This window comes from Oncorhynchus gorbuscha, linkage group LG04 (genome assembly GCF_021184085.1).
Source record: "Oncorhynchus gorbuscha isolate QuinsamMale2020 ecotype Even-year linkage group LG04, OgorEven_v1.0, whole genome shotgun sequence".
Lineage (NCBI taxonomy): Eukaryota > Metazoa > Chordata > Actinopteri > Salmoniformes > Salmonidae > Oncorhynchus > Oncorhynchus gorbuscha.
This window is the reverse complement of record NC_060176.1, coordinates 74048655-74070163: the sequence shown is the minus strand read 5'-3', so window position 1 is coordinate 74070163 and position 21509 is coordinate 74048655. Positions and strand designations below refer to the sequence as shown.

At 41.7% G+C, this 21509-nt stretch overlaps 1 protein-coding gene and 1 pseudogene across 8 annotated transcripts in view; both read left to right on the top strand.

Moving 5' to 3' along the window:
- Window positions 1–6148: 6148 nt before the first annotated feature.
- Window positions 6149–6272, top strand: LOC124034745 (annotated as a pseudogene).
- A 1231-nt stretch (window positions 6273–7503) lies between these two features.
- Window positions 7504–21509, top strand: part of LOC124034632 (dmX-like protein 1) — a 52695-nt gene continuing 38689 nt past the window's right edge. For 6 of the 8 annotated variants that reach the window (XM_046348062.1, XM_046348065.1, XM_046348064.1 and 3 more), the window contains exons 1-10: window positions 7509–7782; window positions 8617–8819; window positions 9214–9339; window positions 17733–17810; window positions 18350–18428; window positions 18721–18856; window positions 18965–19031; window positions 19178–19356; window positions 19441–19648; window positions 20189–20360. In XM_046348062.1, coding sequence (XP_046204018.1) covers window positions 8733–8819; window positions 9214–9339; window positions 17733–17810; window positions 18350–18428; window positions 18721–18856; window positions 18965–19031; window positions 19178–19356; window positions 19441–19648; window positions 20189–20360 — 1132 coding nt within the window. In that variant the 5' untranslated portion in view covers window positions 7509–7782; window positions 8617–8732. Of the gene's footprint in view, window positions 7783–8240; window positions 8392–8616; window positions 8820–9213; window positions 9340–17732; window positions 17811–18349; window positions 18429–18720; window positions 18857–18964; window positions 19032–19177; window positions 19357–19440; window positions 19649–20188; window positions 20361–21509 lie in introns of those variants that run through there. The other 2 variants (XM_046348067.1, XM_046348060.1) reach the window with 2 other exon arrangements.

Here is a 21509-nt window from a genome sequence, read left to right as displayed (position 1 = left end):
AAGGGTTACAAAAGTATCTCTAAAAGCCTTGACGATCATCAGTCCACAGTAAGACAAATTGTCTATAAATTGAAAAAGTTCAGCACTGTTGCTACTCTCCCCAGGAGTGGCCATCCTGCAAAGATGACTGCAAGAGCACAGTGCAGAATGCTCAATGAAGTTAAGAAGAATCCTTGAGAGTCACCTAAAGACTTACAGAAATCTCTGGAACACGCTAACATCTCTGTTGACGAGTCTGCTGTCCAAAGAAAACCATTGCCGCAAGCCTGAAGTTTGCTAAAGTGTACCGGGACAAGAAAAAAGGAACACACAACACCAAGTGTGGAGGAAAAAAGGCACAGCACACCAACATCAAAACCTCATCCCAACTGTAAAGTATGGTGGAGGGAGCATCATGGTTTGGGGCTGCTTTGCTGCCTCAGGGCCTGGACAGCTTACTATCATCAACGGAAAAATGTATTCCCAAGTTTATCAAGACATTTTGCAGGAGAATGTAAGGCTATCTGTCTGCAAATTGAAGCTCAGCGGAAGTTGGGTGACGCAACAGGACAACGACCCAAACACAGAAGTAAATCAACAGAATGGCTTCAACAGAAGAAAATACGCCTTCTGGAGTGGCCCAGTCAGAGTCCTGACCTCAACCCGATTGAGATGCTGTGGCATGACCTCAAGAGAGCATTTCACACCAGACATCCCAAGAATATTGCTGAACTGAAACAGTTTTGTAAAGAGGAATGGTCCAAAATTCCTATTGACCGTTGTGCAGGTCTGATCCGCAAATACAGAAAAAGTTTGGTTGAGGTTATTGATGCCAAAGGAGGGTCAATCAGTTATTGAAACCAAAGGTTCACATACTTTTCCCACCCTGCACTGTGAATGTTTACACGGTGTGTTCAATAAAGACATGAAAATGTATAATTGTTTGTGTTATTAGTTTAAGCAGATTGTGGTTGTCTACTGTTGTGACCTAGATGAAGGTCAGAACACTTTATGACCAATTTATGCAGAATTCCAGGTATTTCCAAAGAGTTCACATACTTTTTCTTGCCAATGTACATGGAGGGAAAGTGTCAGTGTAACAGCTTTCTTCCGTCGAAGGAGAGGAAGACCAAAATGCAACGTGGTTAGAGTTCATGTTTTTTAATAAGAAAAACTAAACATGAACACAAATACAAAAATAACAAATGAGGCAAACCCGAAACCGTCCTATCTGGTGCAGAGAACACAAAGACAGGAAACAACCACCCACAAATCCCAACACAAAACAGGCTACCTAAATATGGTTCCCAATCAGAGACAATGACTAACACCTGCTTCTGATTGAGAACCATATCAGGCCAAACATAGAAATAGACAAACTAGACACACAACATAGAATGCCCACCCAGCTCACGTTCTGACCAACACTAAAACAAGGAAAACACACAAGAACTATGGTCAGAACGTGACAGTCAGTAACATGCATATCAGTCTCTGCTGGCTCAAACTTGAAGAGAGATTGACTGCATCGCTATTGGTCTTTGTGCGGGGTGTTGTGTTGAAGGTACCCAAACTTTCTGTTCAAGTAGTTGGCACAAGGTTCAGACACTCATTGGTAAAACACAAGACACGCAGCCAGTCTCTTCACAGTCCCCAGGTCCAGAACAGAGGCTGGGAAACGCAAAGTACTAAATAGAGCAATGCCCATGACAACATGTCACCCTAGGTAACTCAAGCTAGAAAAACAATCAGTTTAAAAAAACAGATAAAACAACACCTTACTGCAGAAAGGGGTCTGTGAAGAGACACAGTCATTTTATATATACTGTATTGTAATTTGCACTGTACTATGTATTAGACATACATATTGTGTGTATGTACTGATATATAGGCTATGTGGGATGTTTTAACAGCAGAGAGAGAACGCCACCATCCACATTGGGCCGCAGTGGAGAGGGTGAAAAGCTTCAAGTCCCTCGGCATGCACATCACTGACAACCTGAAATGGTCTATACACCCAGACAGTGTGGTGAAGAAGGCATAACAGTGCCTCTTCAAGGGCCCCCTCCTGTACTCCCTGTTTATCCATGACTGCCTGGCCACGTCCCTAAGATCTCCAAGACCCTCACCAATTTCTACAGATGCACCATTTAGAGCATCCTGTCGGGCTGTATCACTGCCTGGTACGGTAATTGAACTGTCCGCAAATACAGGGCTCTCCAGAGGGTGGTGCGGTCACAGCCCAATGCATCATCGGGGGCACACTGCCTGCCCTCCAGGACATCTACACCTCAGTGTCACAGGAATGCCAAGATGATCAACGCACATCACTGACAACCTGCCTGGTTCACCCAGCTACAGTGTGGAAAGGAAACAGTGCCTCTTCAACGTGCATGCAAAGCTTGGTCCCTAAGACCCTGAAAACAGATGCAGCATTTAGAGCATCTTCGGGCCATCAGACTGTTAAATATTCAACTGCTCCTGAAAAACAGGGCTCTCTAGAGGGTCTCACAGCCCAATGCATCATCGTGGGCACACTGCCTGCCCTCCAGGACATCTACACCTGATGTCACAGGAATGCCAAGATGAACAACGACCTCAGCCACAGCCTGTTCACCCAGCTAACATATAGAAGGAAGAGACCGTACAGGTGCATCAAAGCTGGTACCGAGAGACTGAAAAACAGCTTCTATCTTCAGGCCATCAGACTGTTAAATATTCATCACTAGCTACTGAAAAACAGCTTCTATCTCCAGGCCATCGGTCTGTTAAATCTTCATGAATAGCTACTGAAAAACGGCTTCTATCTCCAGGCCTTCAGACTGTTAAATAGTCATCACTAGCCGTCCTCCGCCAACTGGCACCCAGTACTCTACCCTGCACCTTAATCACTGTTTCTAGAAGGCTACCACCCAGTACTCTACCCTGCACCTTAATCACTGTTTCTAGAAGGCTACCACCCAGTACTCTACCCTGCACCTTAATCACTGTTTCTAGAAGGCTACCACCCGGTACTCTACCCTGCACCTTAATCACTGTTTCTAGCCGGCTACCACCCGGTACTCTACCCTGCACCTTAATCACTGTTTCTAGCCGGCTACCACCCGGTACTCTACCCTGCACCTTAATCACTGTTTCTAGCCGGCTACCACCCGGTACTCTACCCTGCACCTTAGAGACTGCTGCCCTATGTACATGGTCATTGAACGCTGGTCACTTGTTTACATACTGTTTTACCCACTTCATACGTACAGTTGAAGTCAGAAGTTTACATACACCTTAGCCAAATACATTTAAACTCAGTTTTTCACAATTCCTGATATTTAATCCTAGTAAAAATCCCTGTCTTAGGTCAGTTAGGATCACCACTTTATTTTAAGAATGTGAAATGTCAGAATAATAGTAGAGAGAATTATTTATTTCAGCTTTTATTTCAGTCATCACATTCCCAGTGGGTCAGAAGTTTACATACACTCAATTAGTATTCTGTAGCATTGCCTTTAAATTATTTAACTTGGGTCAAATGTTTCGGGTAGACTTCCACAAGCTTCCCATAATAAGTTGGGTGAATTTTGGCCCATTCCTCCTGACAGAGCTGGTGTAACTGAGTCAGGTTTGTAGGCCTCCTTGCTCGCACACGCTTTTTCAGTTCTGCCCACAAATTTTCTAAAGGCTTGAGGTCAGGGCTTTGTGATGACCACTCCAATACCTTGACTTTGTTGTATGCTTGGGGTCATTGTCCATCTGGAAGACCCATTTGCGACCAAGCTTTAACTTCCTGACTGATGTCTTGAGATGTTGCTTCAAAATATCCATAGAATTTTCCTCCCTCATGCAGCCATCTATTTTGTGAAGTGCACCAGTCCCTCCTGCAGCAGAGCATCCCCACAACATGATGCTTCCACCCCCATGCGTCACGGTTGGGATGGTGTTCTTTGGCTTGCAAGGCTCTCCCTTTTTCCTCCAAACATAAAAATGGTCATTATGGCCAAACAGTTCTATTTTTGTTTCATCAAACCAGAGGACATTTCTCCAAAAAGTATGATCTTTGTCCCCATGCACAGTTGCAAACCGTAGTCTGGCTTTTTTATGGTGGGTTTCTAGCAATGGCTTCTTCCTCGCTGAGCGGTCATTCAGGTTATGCCAATATAGGACTTGTTTTACTGTAAATATAGATACTTTTGTACCTGTTTCCTCCAGCATCTTCACAAGGTCCTTTGCTGTTGTTCTGGGATTGATTTGCACTTTTCGTACCAAAGTACGTTCATCTCTAGGAGACAGAACGCAACTCCTTCCTGAGCAGTATGTCAAGTTCTCCCTAGGAGAGGTAGGTGTGGAGTCAGGCGCAGGAAAGAGCTAATTGCAAGAAAGGGTGTTTATTTACATGTCCAAAGAACAGGAACAGGACCACAACAGTAGCTACAAAACGACAGGAACGCAGTCCAGAAAAACACCTGTTCAACAGAACAAACAAGAACGCAAACCAAACAAAATGACAGCTCCATGAACAATCCCGCACAAAACCAAGAGGGTAGGGCAAGATTAAGCACCCCCACTAATAACCTAAACTAGACACAGGTGAACAACAAGACAGACAAAACCAAACGAAAAAGAAAAGGGATCAGTGGCAGCTAGTAGACCGGCGACGACGAGTGCCGAGCGCCGCCCGAACAGGGAGAGCAGCCACCTTCGGTGGAAGTCGTGACACAGTATGACGGCTGCGTTGTCCCATGGTGTTAAAACTTGCGTACTATTGTTTATACAGATTAAAGTGGTACCTTCAGGCGTTTGAAAATTGCTCCCAAGAATGAAAAAGACTTGTGGAGATCTATAATTTATTTTTCTGAGGTCTTGGTTGATTTCTTTTGATTTTCCTATGATGTCAAGCAAAGAGGCACTGAGTTTGAAGGTAGGCCTTGAAATACATCTACAGGTACACCTCCAATTGACTCAAATGATGTCAATTAGCCTATCAGAAGCTTCTAAAGCCATGACATTATTTTCTGGAATTTCCCAAGCTGTTTAAAGGCACAGTCAACTTAGAGTATGTAAACTTCTGACCCACTGGAATTGTGATACAGTGAATTATAAGTGAAATAATCTGTCTGTAAACAATTGTGGAAGAAATTACTTGTACTTTTGGAAAGTCGGTTAGAACATCTACTTTGTGCTAACAAGATATTTGTGGAGTGGTTGAAAAACAAGTTTTAATGACTCCAACCTAAGTGTATGTAAACTTCTGACTTCAAACGTATATACTGTATTCTAGTCAAGGCTCATCCAATGTAACTACTGCTGTACACAGCTTTTCTATTCATATGCTGCCCAAACAGTCTATTTCACAGCATTACATACATACATAATATATATACATTTCACAGCATTATATACATTATATACATACATTTCGGACCCATTCTGATATTTATTCATTTCTTTATTTACATTTTTTGGATGTATCTGTATTGTTTTGCATTGTTAGGTATTACTGCACTGTCGGAGCTAGAAACATAAGCATTTTGCTGCCGTTGCGATAACATTTGCAAAATTATATTTAATTTGAAAACTATCATTTTTATATAATGTATATTCAGTCCTTGCATGCATAGCTCTGTCTATGAATTTGAGAGTGGTTACATTTCTCCAGGCCCATCCCTCAGCTTTTGACTAACAGAGGTGAGGTAAATGCTTTGTTATTATTTCAATTAACTCTTCTAGCTTTAAAGGTATAATCTGCCATATTTACAATGGTCATTCCAACATACAGTACATGTACAGTACCAGTCAAACGTTTTGGACACACCTTCTCATTCAAGGGTTTTTCTATATTTTTTTTTACAATTTTCTACATTGGTTTTAACCGAATCATAACGCAAAATGGAGTTATGTTTTGTTTGTAAATAGTGTTTTTGTTAACAAACCATTTATATTCCTATTCCGCATTTACAGCAAACCAAGTTGCAAGGCTGATGTTTGTCTTAAATAAGAATGAAGGAGTGAAATATTTCCCATAAAAAAAGATCCTACATGTAACATTTTCCTGCATGATATTTGTTCCTGCAAGAATTCTCTTTTTTTTTTTTTACTTCTGAAGGTTGTCCCACAGACAAATGCACTCAAAATCCTGTAGGACTTGTTGTAAGGGTTGAAAGAGGTAAGAAAACATGATAAACTTACCTGGCATGTGAGATACCTTGATCACCCAGGACAAGGCTCGACCATTGCACTCAGGCCGTGCTGACTTCTGTGAATTCTAAAAATGTGGGAATCTCGACTGCATAATTTAAAAAAACATTTAATGTTCATACAAATTATAGGCCCAGATCAGCATCATTGATTTACCCATCGCTGTCAGCAGTGAGGAGGAGAGTACGAGGAAAAGAGAAAATTAAAGAACTGTACAGAATTCTTGCCTCTGGGGGTGCTCTTGGGCCAAAAGGGGTCTGTCCCCTTAATGGACAGAAATATTGTCCAGAAATTACCTTTTATTATTATTATTATTATTATTATTATAAAGAGTACAACTCCATTGTTGTTTTTTATCATTATTGGGGAATGGGGAATGACTTGGGAATTGGACCCAATACACTGCATGCTATTTTAGTTGACTGTGTTATTTTTTAAATTTAACTAGACAAGTCAGTTAAGAACAAATTATTATTTACAATGAGAGCCTACACCGGCCAAACTCTGAAAACACTGGGCCAATTGTGCACTGCCCTATGGGTCTCCCAATCACGGGTGGTTGTGATACAGCCAGGAATCAAACCAGGGTGTCTAGTGATGCCTTGTATGGACAGTGCCTTAGACTGCTGTGCCACTCGGGAGCCCCAAGTTATGAAGGCATGAGGATATTGAATGGTGTAGCAAGTAAGGAATTATAATTTAGAATACTGGACATGAACCTTCTTCTGATGGTCTAAAGGTCAGCTATTTTGGTCAGGGAGTTGGTCAACCATGGTTTGCCAGTTCTGCGATAAGAAATTGTGTAAAATAATGCATTTTAAGAATGTATTTGCACCATATGTTTGTTAGTATTAACTGACAATATGCTAACATTCCATTCAAACAATGCAGTCAATACACAGCCATACATTGGCTGAAATCAGTTGATGGTAAGACTGATATTGTATCATATAATCGCACTCACAGCTTTCCAAGACAACACAATTTGAGACATTTATGATCAGTTTACATATATTTTAGAGACTACTTATACATACAATTTGTATAAAACTGTATTTATAATTATATGACACGATTTTAGGTTGACAATAATTCTATTACACAATTTCTGATAAATCACAGGCCTTACTTTTATTTTCCTGTGGAAGAAAAATCTGGATTATGTTGTACAACTGACTAGGTATCTCCCTTTCCCTAGACTGGTTAGGATTTCTCCCTGACCAATATGGCTGCCATTTTCAAACCATTCTGAAACTTCGAGAGTTTATCATAAACACCTCTCTCTCTCTCTCCGTATGTAGAGGGCATCCGTAAAGGGCAAACATATTCCGCAAACAGCATCGTCATTGATGAAATCACGCACCATCAATTACTACAATGACCACAATCCATAGCACGGTTTCATGACGGTCACACGGGAGAGGAGCGCCACAAGCTAACTCTATACCACCGCTAGCTAAATGGTTTAACGTGTGTATTTAGCATATTATTTGAAATTGTCCGTTATCTTACAAGAAGAATAGCTAGCAACCAACGTGACTGAATGACAGACTGCTTGCTAGCAGTCATATGATAGCAGGTCGCAATGCATTCATGAGTCAAACCAAACGACGAGAAGTAAGTGCATTTTGACACTAGGCTAGCTAGCTGTAACGTTACATTTCGGATTTCGCCCAATAGTGTTCTATACTGTAACGTAATATTTTGTATCGAAACTGCAGCTAACTCGTTCATTTAGTTGACGATAACTAGCTAGTAAACCTGTAGAGACGCAACAACATGGCTAGCTAGGTAGCTTAGCTATGGGAAACATCTGTAATCTATGTATTAGTTACAGTGACTCCCGATGGGTCCCAAAGCTTAGGTAGCATGCTCGTGTCTTTGCTAGCTAGCTAGTTGGTTGTTGCGTGAATTGATTTGATAGTTGACCATTTGCTTATAGATAGCTATATCTTTTTTTTAAATCACAATGATGGACAATATGTTGCTTTTATTTCCGAGTGATGGTGTCACGTGAGTTGGCACACGGAACTTGTTCACCTTTTTCCAGTTTAGAAACGATTGTTATGCCGGTGTCCGTTCTAGTTTGCGGGCCAAACACCTCTACATTATCCAATGCACTTATGGGCTAATGTCTCAACATTGTCATTAGCTAACTAACTAGCTGTAATCTTTAGCTACAGCTAGCTACCTGCTACTGCTAGTTTGCTGTCATTGGCTAGCTAGGTATGTAGTCATTTTTGTTTACTTGCTAATCTAGCAATGTTTTACTGTACCAAGTTATCAACCCAGCGTTAGTTGTCTCACTAACTGACATGTCTGGTGATGTTTGCCACTGAAGATTGTCTTGCTGAGAATATGACATTGAGTGCGATGGCTACAAGTTACCTAGCTAGTGTCTTAACTGTCAGTAGCACAACTTAACAACGGACATGTTTCTCTTTCTCACAGGGGAACTGACTTTATGATTTGAAGCACAATGACCACGTCATTGCATTGGTTTCTCATGAATTTGTCCTGGATCAAGGCCACATTGTGAGGGCAGGAAGACAGCGTTACAAAGGACCATGAATCTTCACCAAGTCCTTACTGGGGCCGTCAACCCAGGGGACAATTGTTTTTCTGTAGGTAGCATAAACAACCAACCATTCACGGTAAGATATTTCAGGCAGTCAGTCTCCCTACATTTTAAGCATGCTTTGGGAGTGCTCCGTGCTAGTCCAGCAGCACTGTTCAGAGAAGAGAATCTGATACTATACCCACAGTCTTTCACTGAGCCGATCAATATCAGACTATTTTTGTGTCTGTCCTCTAGTGCAAGCAAAAGTTACATTGTGCTGCTTATGCCGTGTTGACAGTCTGCATTATGTCCGTATATTTATTCATGGAATTAGTATGCGTACTACAGATATCATCTGCTCGTCAGTGTCATGCAATGCAAAGTCATACTAGAAGTTCAACTTTCATTAAATCACACTTGACAGTTCTTTGTGATTATTGTCCTAACTGAGTGACATTCCTCCCTCATCCCACCCTCTCATGTGATAGGCATATGCCTCTGGCTGTGACGTTGTGATTTTGGGCAGTGACTTTGAAAGGCTACAGATCATCCCAGGAGCGAAGCATGGGAACATCCAGGTGGGCTGTGTGGACAGCTCACTACAGGGAGGCCAGGTAAGAGACATTGTTTCTTGTATTACTTGTCTGGTGTAGTTACTGCAACTTATAGACAATGCTGTTTGGCGAAGAACCGGTTGAGTTTGCATGCTACTATGACCCCATTTGTATATCCATGTCATATTGTTTACATGGCCGTTGCTTTATATCAATATTGACCATCAATTTGCTATAGGCTATATTGTAGCTAAACCTTGAGCAATATTGAGCATTTATTTGCTATATTGTTTCTAAGCAGCAAAATGTGTGAATTATGATGCAATATTACAAGTGCAATAGATATCACAATATTTCAGAAAAAGGAAATGAAGAAAGAGAAACAAACTTAGCCAGCCAATACACGGTGGGAAAATGTTGTATGTTGTGACTCAGACTCACGAGTCACTACCCATGACATGTAGCTCTCCTGACTGTTGGAATATTGTCATTATTAGACACAACCTGTATTATCTAAGGAAGTTAGCCTATAGTTATTTTTGTGCCTCACTATGGACTACCTCGTTTTAGATCAACCAGTAACTTTCAGAGTTAGAAAGAGGCCAATATACTTGATTCCTATGTGTTAATTATTGGGTCTGGTGTATATTTCAAATTATGCGAAGTAGACATTTAGCTTGTGGTAAAATGCTTAACCCTTTACACTCATGGGAATTGGTCTATATGATAAGTTGAAATGTTTCTTACAGAATAAATATGAAAACGCATATGCATAACCATGGTAGCAATTGACAGGGAACAGTTTGAAGATTGTGGGAAGATTATTCGACCAAAGTTGAGGACACAACTGTTCACCTGACACGAGACTGAATCCGAACATTACACTGTTGATTTTATGTGCATTTGACATTTAATGTACTTTTCGCGTTTGTTGATAAATCATAAGGTACTCTGGTTACTTTCAGTAACATGATAAGAATATTTATGGAGAATGTGGGATAGATGCCACATAAAACCATAAAATTCTCTCTCCCATTCCCTCTTTCCTCTCTCCTTTCTCTTCTTTCTTCTCTCTCGATTTTATTTATTTACTCCAAAGAAAAGTCTTTAACTATAAGGTGTTTGTTGTTGTTTACTCTCCAAGCATGCCGTTGAACTAGAGCAAAGCACACTTGTAGTTGTTTTGTTTGGAACTCCACCCTGCATCCCCGCCATCACACAATTACTGTTTACGTAATCCATGAACGTCCCGTTATAAATGGCAATCTGGGTCAAGCGGGCATGGTTTTGAAAGCTTGTTCTGTTTGTCAACAGGACTAGCATGACGGTGTTAGGCTTTCACATTGCCATTCATAGAAAGTAGTCATGAGTGCATTCAGGTGCTTGAGAGGATCAAGTCTGTATCAGCGCAGTCCCTTTTATAGTGCAAATAGCTTGCTCTACTTACTCATTCATCGCTAGAGCTGTCTGCGCTGCATTAGCTCCCTAGTCCCCACATGCTGCACAGAAGTTAACTTGAATAATGCAACACGTTATGTTGAAACTGTTCGTTACTGTCTGCAAAAACAATGTCCATACAGGCTAGAACACTTACAATGCAAGACGATGCAGGTCGTTTCCAGCTTTAATTGTAAGCTGACTTTCTTGTTAGTTTACAGCTGAATTCACTACCCTAGTACTTTGTTTGTGATAATATGCAAACCATAACGCCAAAAATGGCTGATTTCAAAGTTGACCCTCCAACATTTTATTAATTCACTTTGTCTCCTTGCCACCAAAAACAAATTCAGTTCTTCATCTTCATTTACCAAATCAGATTCCACAACAACATTCTGCCTAACAAATTGTCATTCATTTCTTATACAGGCACACTTAGAAAATAAGAGATTGCTTATCCTATGGAAGGGTTGGTTGTCTAGCAACATTTGACGCGTGCGCAATTATGGGGCAAATCAGACACGGTTGGCTTAGATTGATGACATGTAAACTGTATTTCGTCGCCAATGTTTATTGAACACGTAAATACATTTGTATTTGACAACAAGTGCTCAATGTGCATCTTTACAGTTGTTGTTAGTTAGTGAATTTGACCCATATTAGCGTAGACCTGAGGTCAGTCAAAATAAGACATGATATGAAGAACAAGCTGAAACGATTCCCCACATGGCAGTTTCTTGTCGTTCTCGCCATCCAGAATCACAACAACACCCGGACTTCTGCCCCATAGAAACGTGTGCATTGTTTCTGTGACGTTGACAGCTAACCCATCTATGAAAATGTTGTTAATCAGCACAATAAAGTAGTAAGTTATCTTATCAGTTGCCAATAAAATAGTCCTAAATGGAAGGGATTGTCATTTGTAGCCCAATGGAATCAGCTAAAACAAGCTCAATCAAATCAAAGTTTATTCGTCACGTACGCCAAATACAACAGGTGTAAACCTTACAGTGAAATGCTTACTTACAGGCTCTAACCAATGGTGCCAAAAAAAGGTATGTGTGTGTTTATTTTTTACCTTTTATTTAACTAGGCAAGTCAGTTAAGAACAAATTCAGGTGCAGGATGACAGATTTGTACCTTGTCAGCTCAGGGATTTTATCTTGCAACCTTCCGGTTACTAGTCCAACGCTCTAACCACCAGGCTACCCTGCTGTGTGTAGGTAAGTAAAGAAATAAAACAGTAGAAAAAAAGAGTAGCAAGGCTCTATACAGACACCTGTTGGTCAGGCTTATTGAGGTAGTATGTAGATGTAGGTATCGTTAAAGTGACTGCATATATGATGAGCAGAGAGTAGCAGAAGCGTAAAAAGAGGGGTTGGCAGGTGGTGGGACACAATGCGGTTAGCCAATGTGCAGGAGCACTGGTTGGTCGGGCCAATTTAGGTAGTATGTACATGAATGTATAGTTAAAGTGACTGTGCATATAAGATAAACAGAGAGTAGCAGCAGCGTAAAAGAAGGGTTGGGGTGGCACACAATGCAAATAGTCCGGGTAACCATTTTGTTACCTGTTCAGGAGTCTTATGGCTTATGGGTAAAAACTGTTGAGAATCCTTTTTGTCCTAGACTTGGCACTCCGTTACCGCTTGCCATGCGATAGTAGAGAGAACAGGGGTGGCTGGGTTCTTTGAAATTTTTTAGGGCCTTCCTCTGACACCGCCTGGTGTTGAGGTCTGGGGTGGCAGGCAGCTTTGCCCCAGTGATGTACTGGGCCATACGCACTACCCTTTGAAGTTCATTGCGGTCAGAAGCCGAGCAATTGCCGTACCAGGCAGTGATGCAACCAGTCAGGATGCTCTCTGTTGCAGCTGTAAAAGCTTTTGAAGATCTCAGGACCCATGCCAAATCTTTTTAGTTTCCTGAGGGGGAATAGGCTTTGTCGTGTCCTCTTCACGACTGTCTTGGTGTGTTTGGACCATTCTAGTTTGTTGTTGATGTGGACACCAAGGAATTTGAAGCTCTCAACCTGCTCCACTACAGCCCCGTCGATGAGAATGGGGACGTGCTCGGTACTCCTTTTCCTGTAGTCCACAATCATCTCCTTAGTCTTTGTTACATTGAGGGATAGGTAGTTATTCTGGCACCACCTGGCCAGTTCTCTGACCTCCTCCCTATAGGCTGTCTCATTGTTGTCGATGATCAGGCCTACCACTGTTGTCGTCAGCAAACTTAATGATGGTGTTGAAGTCGTGCCTGGCCATGCAGTCGTGGGTGAACAGGGAGTACAAGAGGGGACTGAGCACGCACCCCTGGGGAGATCCAGTGTTAAGGATCAGCGTGGCAGATGTGTTGCTACCTACCCTCACCACCTGGGGGCGGCCTGTCAGGAAGTCCAGGATCCAGTTGCAGAGGGAGGTGTTTAGTCCCAGGATCCTTAGCTTGATGAGCTTTGAGGGAACTAGTGTTGAACCAAAGGCAGGTTGCCTTTGTGTTCTTGGGCACAGGGACTATGGTGGTCTGCTTGAAGCATGTTGGTATTACAGACTCAATCAGGGACATGTTGAAAATGTCAGTGAAGACACCTGCCAGTTGGTCAGCACATGCCCGGAGCACACGTCCTGGTAATCCGTCTGGCCCCGCAGCCTTGTGTATGTTGACCTGTTTAAAGGTCTTACTCACTTCGGCTACGGAGAGCGTCATCTCATAGTCGTCCGAAACAGCTAATGCTCTCATGCATGCCTCAGTGTTGCTTGCCTCGAAGCGAGCATAGAAGAGATTTAGCTTGTCTGGTAGGCTCGTGTCACTGGGCAGCTCACGGCTGTGCTTCCCTTTGTAGTCTGTAATAGTTTGCAAGCCCTGCCACATCCGACAAGTGTCGGAGCCGGTGTAGTATGATTCAATCTTAGTCCTGTATTGCCGCTTTGCCTGTTTGATGGTTCGTCGCAGGGCATAGCGGGATTTCTTGTAAGCTTCCGGGTTAGAGTCCCGCACCTTGAAAGCGGAAGCTCTACCCTTTAGCTCAGTGCAAATGTTGGCTGTAATCCATGGCTTCTGGTTGGGGTATGTACGTACAGTCACTGTAGGGACGACGTCCTCAATGCACTTATTGATAAAGCCAGTGAATGATGTGGTGTATTCCTCAATGTCGCCGGAAGAATCCCGGAACATGTTCCAGTCTGTGATCGCAAAGCAGTCCAATAACTCAATGCATGCACACACTCTTACTGAATAATATGCATTCACCTGTATTGTGAATAGACCTAGGCTCCATCTTGATATACCCAGTTTATCAATAGATATTTTTGTCATTTAAATAAATGATTACCAATATATTGTTTTGAAGTTACAAAGTCAAATTGATTGTATCATTTACTCAATTTTGCATACATGGTTGTCTCCAAAAATTTGACAATGTTCAAATGTAATGATATTGAACTAAACGATTTAACAGAGCTGTAGCTGAGTTTATCTGGCTGGATCAAGTGCCATTCTGTGACTGGCTAATATGTAGTCCTTTTTTTTCTGGTATCGTTTTGATATTTAGTATCGTGATACTAAACCTGGTATTGATATGGAAGTCAAAATTTTGTTATCATGATAACACTAGCGTGTGCCATGGTGAATTTTCTTAATAATAGACAAGACTAATTCGGCTTAGAACAACCTTTGTAAATGTACATCAAACATCGTGATCACAATCTGAGACTGCATATTACATGAGTTTTATCATGTGGAAATGTGCACTTTTGGACTCATGTATTTGGCTTGCTTGTATGACATCATCGGGGTATTTATTATAATCCTAAATGTCTCATTTTTCAAAATACACCGTTTACATAAGAAAACCAGGTAGCCTAGTGGTTAGAGCATTGGGCCTGTAACCCAAAGGTTGCTAGATCGAAGCTGACAAGGTAAAAATCTTTCGTTCTGCCCCTGAACAAGGCAGTTAACCCACTGTTCCTAGGCCGTCATTGTAAATAAGAATTTGTTCTTAACTGACTTGCCTAGTTAAATAAAATAATAATAAAATGTAAATAAATTCATTAGGCCCTAATCTATGGATTTCACGACTGGGAATATAGATATGGAAAAAGGTAGGTGCGTGGATCAGAAAACCAGTCAGTATCTGGTGTCACCACTATTCGCCTCCTGCATCACAATATCCCCTTTGTATAGAGTTGATCGGGTTGTTGATTGTGGCCTGTGGAATGTTGTCCCACTCCTCTTCAATGGCTGTGCAGATTGTGTTCATTATCTGTAGCTTACAGTGCATTCAAAGTATTCAGCCGCCTTGACTTCTCCCACATTTTGTTAATTTACAGCCTTATTTCTCATCAATCTACACACAATACCCTATAATGACGAAACAAGAACTGAAATATCAAATTTAAGTATTCAGACCCGTATTCAGACCCGTTGCCTTAATCGACATTCACCTCTTCGGCGCCTGGGGAACAGTGGGTTAACTGCCTTGCTCAGGAGCAGAACGACAGATTTTTACCTTGTCAGCTCGGGGATTCGATCCAGAAACCTTCTGGTTACTGGCCCAACACTAACCACTAGGACCTTTTGCAGTGATTACAGTCTAGAGTCTTGTGTATGAAACTACAAGCTTGGCACACCTGTATTTGGGGAGTTTCTCCCATTCTTCTCTGCAGATCCTCTCAATCTCTGTCAGGTTGGATGGGGAGCGTCGCTGCACAGCAATTTGACGTCTCTCCAGAGATGTTAGATCGGGTTCAATTTCCGGCTCTGGCTGGGCCTCTCAAGAACATTCAAAGACTTGTCCTAAAGCCTATCTGGCTTTGTCTTGGCTGTGTGCTTAGATTCATTGTCCTTTTCGAAGGTGAACCTTCACCCCAGCCTGAGGTACTGAGCGCTCTGGAGCAGGTTTTCATCAAGGATCTCTCTGTACTTTGCTCTGTTCATCTTTCCCTTGATCCTGACTAGTCTCCCAGTCCCTGCCTCTGAAAAACATCCCCCATAGCATGATGCTGCCTCAACCATTTTTCACTTTAGGGATGGTGCCAGGTTTCTCCCAGACGTGACTCTTGGCATTCAGGCCAAAGAGTGCAATCTTGGTTTCATCAGACCAGAGAATCTTGTTTCTCATGTTCTGGGAGTCTTTAGGTACCTTTTGGCAAACTCCAAGAGGGCTGTCATGTATTTTACTGAAGAGTGGCTTTCTTCAGGCCACTCCACCATAAAGGCATGATTTGGTGGAGTGCTACAGAGATGGTTTTCCTTCTGGAAGGTTCTCCCATTTCCACAGAGGAACTCTGTGACCATCGGATTCTTGGTCACCTCCCTGACCAAGGTCCTTCTCCCCCAATTGCTCTAGGAAGAGTCTTGGTGGTTCCAAACTTCTTCCATTTAAGAATGATGGAGGCCACTGTCTTCTTGGGGACCTTCAATGCTGCAGACATTTTTGGGTACACTTCCCTAGGTCTGTGTCTTGACATAATCCTGTCTCGGAGCTCTACTGGAAAATTCCTTCGACCTCATGGCTTGGTTTTTACACTGTCAACTGTGGGCCAGTTGTATAGGCAGGTGTGTGTGCCTTTCCAAATCATGTCCAATCAATTGAATTTACCACAGGTGGACTCTAATCAAGTTGTAGAAACATCTCAAGGATGATCAATGGAAACTAGATGCATCTGAGTTTAATTTAGAGTCATAGCAAAGGGTCTGAATACTTAAGGTATTTGGTTTTTATTTTTAATAAGCAAACATTTCTAAACATGTTTTCACTTTGTCATTATGGGGTATTGTGTGTAGAGGGGGAAAAAATAATTGAATCCATTTTAGAGTAAGGCTATAATGTAGCAATGTGGAAAGAGTCAAGGGGTCTGAATACTTTAGATGCCAAGATGTTCAAATGTTCATAAATGACCAGCATGGTCAAATAATAATAATCACAGTAGTTGTCGAGGGTGCAGCAAGTCAGCACCTCAGGAGTAAATGTCAGTTGGCTTTTCATAGCCGATCATTAAGAGTATCTCTACCACTCATGCTGTCTCTAGAGAGTTGAAAACAGCAGGTCTGGGACAGGTAGCACGTCCGTCATCACCGGTGAAGAAGCCGGATGTGGAGGTCCTGGGTTTACGTGGTCTGCGGTTGTGAGGCTGGTTGGACGTACTGCCAAATTCTCTATAACGAAATCTGAGGCAGCTTTGGTTACAGAAATGAACGCTAAATTATTTGGCAACAGGTCTGGTGGACATTCCTGCAGTCAGCATGCCAATTGCAAAATGCAGCTGTGTAATGATCACGCTGTTTAATCAGCTTTTTGATATGCCATGCCTGTCAGGTGACTGGATTATCTTGGCAAAGGAGAACTGCTCACTCACAGGGATGTAAACAAATTTGTGCACAAAGTTTGAACGAAATAAGCTTTTTGGAACATTTCTGCGATCTTTTATTTCAGCTCATGAAATATGGGACCAACACTTTACATATTGCGTTTATATTTTTTGTTCAGTATGCATAGGCCTGTTAATTTACAGCATTTACCTCCCTCAGACAGCAAAACATTTGCAGAAGTTGCCCAATTAGTGGGAGGGATTGGCTTGTCACCCAAGTTCTGGACATCTGTCAGTCAAAACCCATACACCGATGTCTGGCGTCATATAAAGCATGTTACTGTACAGCCATTTCATTCCAATTTAAAAATGTATCAGTGTCTTTAATCTATTATATTCAACCCATATACAGGTATGAGTTTTAAGGGCTACAGTGAAATTACATTATGTTTCTAAGGTTGCCAAGAAATGTTTTATAATTCATGTGGTTATTTACAATTTGTGAGGATGCTATTACCAGAACTATCTTGAAGTCATAATTGCAGTACTCACTTCTTTTAATCTTCTTCACTCTAACCATTAGGCTGCAGCTCACAGTCCTTTCAAAAGTCACAAGTATTGTGCTTGGTACTTGTTACGGTATAATGAGAGTGAGAAGGTCAATCCTTCACATTGAATAAAATGTCCCTTCTCTTCAATTGCTGCGGACAGGTTGCAGCTTCCTATGGAAGTATTGTCTGTGTCTTTGAGCCGGTTCAGCTCCTGAACCAGAAGGACAGGACATCAGCAGTAAGTGCTAATTGTATTGATTCTCTAATTGTATTGATTCTCTAATTGTATTGATTCTCTAATTGTATTGATTCTCTAATTGATTCTCTAATTGTATTGATTCTCTAATATTAATTGATTCTCTAATTGATTCTCTAATTGTATTGATTCTCTAATTGTATTGATTCTCTAATTGTATTGATTCTCTAATATTAATTGATTCTCTAATTGTAATTGATTCTCTAATTGTAATTGATTCTCTAATTGTATTGATTCTCTAATTGTATTGATTCTCTAATAGTAATTGATTCTCTAATAGTAATTGATTCTCTAATTGTATTGATTCTCTAATTGTATTGATTCTCTAATAGTAATTGATTCTCTAATTGTATTGATTCTCTAATTGTATTGATTCTCTAATAGTAATTGATTCTTACTGACTGCACTGCAGTGTAACTTTCTGATACAAATAATATGTGAGGAAATTATTAATTTATCGTTCCTAATGACTTGGTATTAACAATTTGGATGTGATCGTTTGAATGCTTGTGTTCTTACAGGAACTGAGCTACCAGTGGCAGAAGAGTGGACAGTTTGTTTTGCAGTCCACAGTGCGTAACCTGGCCTGGGACCCCACAGGTAAATCCATTATTCTATGTATATTTGGTATCTTTCCAAATTCAAAAGGCACTCGAACATCTGAGCTATCTTTTGTTACAGGTGCATAGTAACAGTTGAATAACGTGAGAAAAAACAAGAAACCCACACACTGCTCTTGATCGTATCACTGCTCTGTAATCAGCTTTATGGATCCACGTTAAGATTACACACAGCTCTTGATACTATCTTTGCAAATTAAAACGTCCTGTGTTCTTTAAAAATAATCTTCTCTCTCCATTTGTCTGATTTTTGTTTTATATTTTGCACACAGGCACTCGTCTCTTAACTGGGTCCGCTAGCCTGCAGCTGTGGTCCAATATCAGCGATGGTTTTGATGAGGCAGGGGAACAGACAGACATGACAATTGGTGACCCTCAGTGTCCCTGGAGGTGTATCTGGCACTGCAAGTAAGAACTGCACTATGAAATAGTCCTAATGTAGCCTGTTTAGAAGAAGACAAAATAAAACATTCTCATGGATCCATCTGATGTATTGTGTCTCCCTCATCTTAATAGAACCGCTTCCCCAATTCAGCTCATGAAGTTCTCTCCAGATGGAGAATTCTTTGCTACTGCCGGACAGGTGGGTGGCCTTTGGTGTCCATTCATGCGCATAAAGATGTTCCTTTTAAAAAATTTATATAAGTAAAGGCCTTACAGAGAAACGCATTCTAACAACAGCCATGTAACCCTTTGTGTGCTAACTCCCAGTGATGCCGTTGTTTTCAGGACGACTGTCTGGTCAAAGTGTGGTACGGCACGAGCAAATGGCAGTCGGGCGTGACCAAGCTGTTCACCCCACCGGAGCACAACGCTCAGGGCGAGCTCGACTTCTCTTTTGTCTACCTGGCACACCCACGTACTGTAACAGGCTTCTCCTGGAGGAAGACCAGCAAGTACATGCCACGGTAAGGCCCATCGTTAAGTCTTTAGAATATGTTTCTCCATACCTGACCTGATGGAGTTGTGTCCTCTTGTGTTTTTCCCTCCAGGGGTTCAGTGTGCAATGTTCTACTGACATGCTGTAAGGACAGCGTGTGTCGCCTGTGGGCCGAGACCCTGCTTCCCAGTGACAGCTTGCTGTCCGGACACACGCTCAGTCACGTTAATAATAACGGACAGAGCAGCGACTCACTGAAGTCGTCAAGCAGCAAGAAGACTCCCTCTCGTATCAAAACACAGGACAGGAATTCCCTGGAGGTAGGAAGAATGTTTCCACCGCGTAGTCTATCAGGCTGGTGAGAAGTTAAGAGAGCGTAACAGGCTTAGAGCTAAAAGGATATCTGGCAGGAAGCTCGTTTTCTAGGCTTCGCAGCCCTTGACAAGATCACTAAAAAAAATCTATTGTTTCTATACAGTACATCCGTTGATTAAAGTACGTCTGTTCATTTTGTGGAAAAATGTATTTAGTTTTTTGTTGAGGTGCTCTAGTAACTAGTTATATGATCAGATGCATTGCCTTCACTTTAGTTGTGTGAAGAACCTTTCCTTATTGGACGACTGTCATTACATGGTTATGCATCTTGCCAGAAAATATTGAGGAGCAAGGGACAAATTACATTGCAGGAAAAATAGATATGCAAATGTATATTCAATGCCCAGAGGAAAGTCTGCTAACATTGCTGAGTTATTCATTAACATCACTGACTGAGATATCAGAGGTACTATTTTAATTCCGGTCTGGTTTTCCAAAGCATATGAAAGCGAGATCCCTACTTAGGAGCTATTTTGTTGCTTCAGTTGAATCTGCAGGAGTCGTGGAGAGCCCCCTTGAGAGGTGTGGCCCAGCCCTCCCTAACCGGCCGCCTCCCGACCCAGCAGAACAGTCACCACAACCACAAGACCAACAGCGTGCCCCATGCCAACTCTCTCTGCCACTTCCACATCGCTGCCAGCATCAACCCTGCCACAGGTACCGCACACAAACAGTGGTTCAGTGGCATTAATTCAAGGATGTTTACATTGCTTAACAGTTGATTTTAGGATAACAGAGCCTGTCGTAAACCCCTTCTGTACTTCATGCATAAGAATGACAATGCAGAGGTTATGCTTAAGAGTCAATATTATAAGCCCATCTAACTGACCGTTAGTGATGGAGGGTGGAGTTGATACAGTTACATATCGGGATATTAGTTTTGGCAATATATTGTATCGTTTTGACAACATCGTGATATTATTAGGCTGTACCTGCACCAAAATACCAGTATTTTTCCTTCATAGCTTGTACTCCCATCTTTTTTTAAATGGGGAGCTAATTTGTTTCCCACACTTTTATTTCCATGACTGATCAAAACTCGTTTTCTCATGGCTCTCGCTTCCCTCTGCAGCCGACATATTGTGAGCAGTGTTTGGACCATGAAATCGCAATAAAATCACAGTATTGGATCGCAATACGTATACAATCGTATCGGCACCTAAGTATTGTGACATCGGTTCCCTGACATTATCGGACGATAATTCAACCGTTCAACGATATTCAATAAATGGAATGGAAAAAGGGAATCTCATGTTCATCTGAACAATTGCGGCCGTATTCATTATGTCATTGTCACAATGTATGAAATCGACATTTTTAAGCATAGTTAATGGACAATTTCTCTTTTGGACGCCAATTCAGGAGAATTCAGTGTGGAAAAATGACTCTTTTTCATTTCCCCACTATGAAACAGTATATCGGCAGATATATTGGTAGGGGTACGATTTGCCCCCCCCCCCAAAAATCGGAATTGATATCGGACCAAAAATACCACATCGGTCGGGCTCTAGAAAATATTCTATCGTGAGGTCCCTGGCAATTCCCAACTCTACTGATCATCACACATATTTAGGGATAATGTGACCTGCCCAAGAACAACCAGGTAGAGGATTTCATACTGCGCCTGCCCCCGCAGGTTTTTTTGCTGACATCCCACCTGCTCCCGCCAAATCTCTTCCAGCTCCTGTACCCAGTCCCACAATGTTAAAATTACACATCTTCAAAACCTCTATGCATTATAATGTGCAATGAATACATGATTTCATAAGACATTTGCTGGTTGGAAAGTCCCAGAAAGTGCCTGAT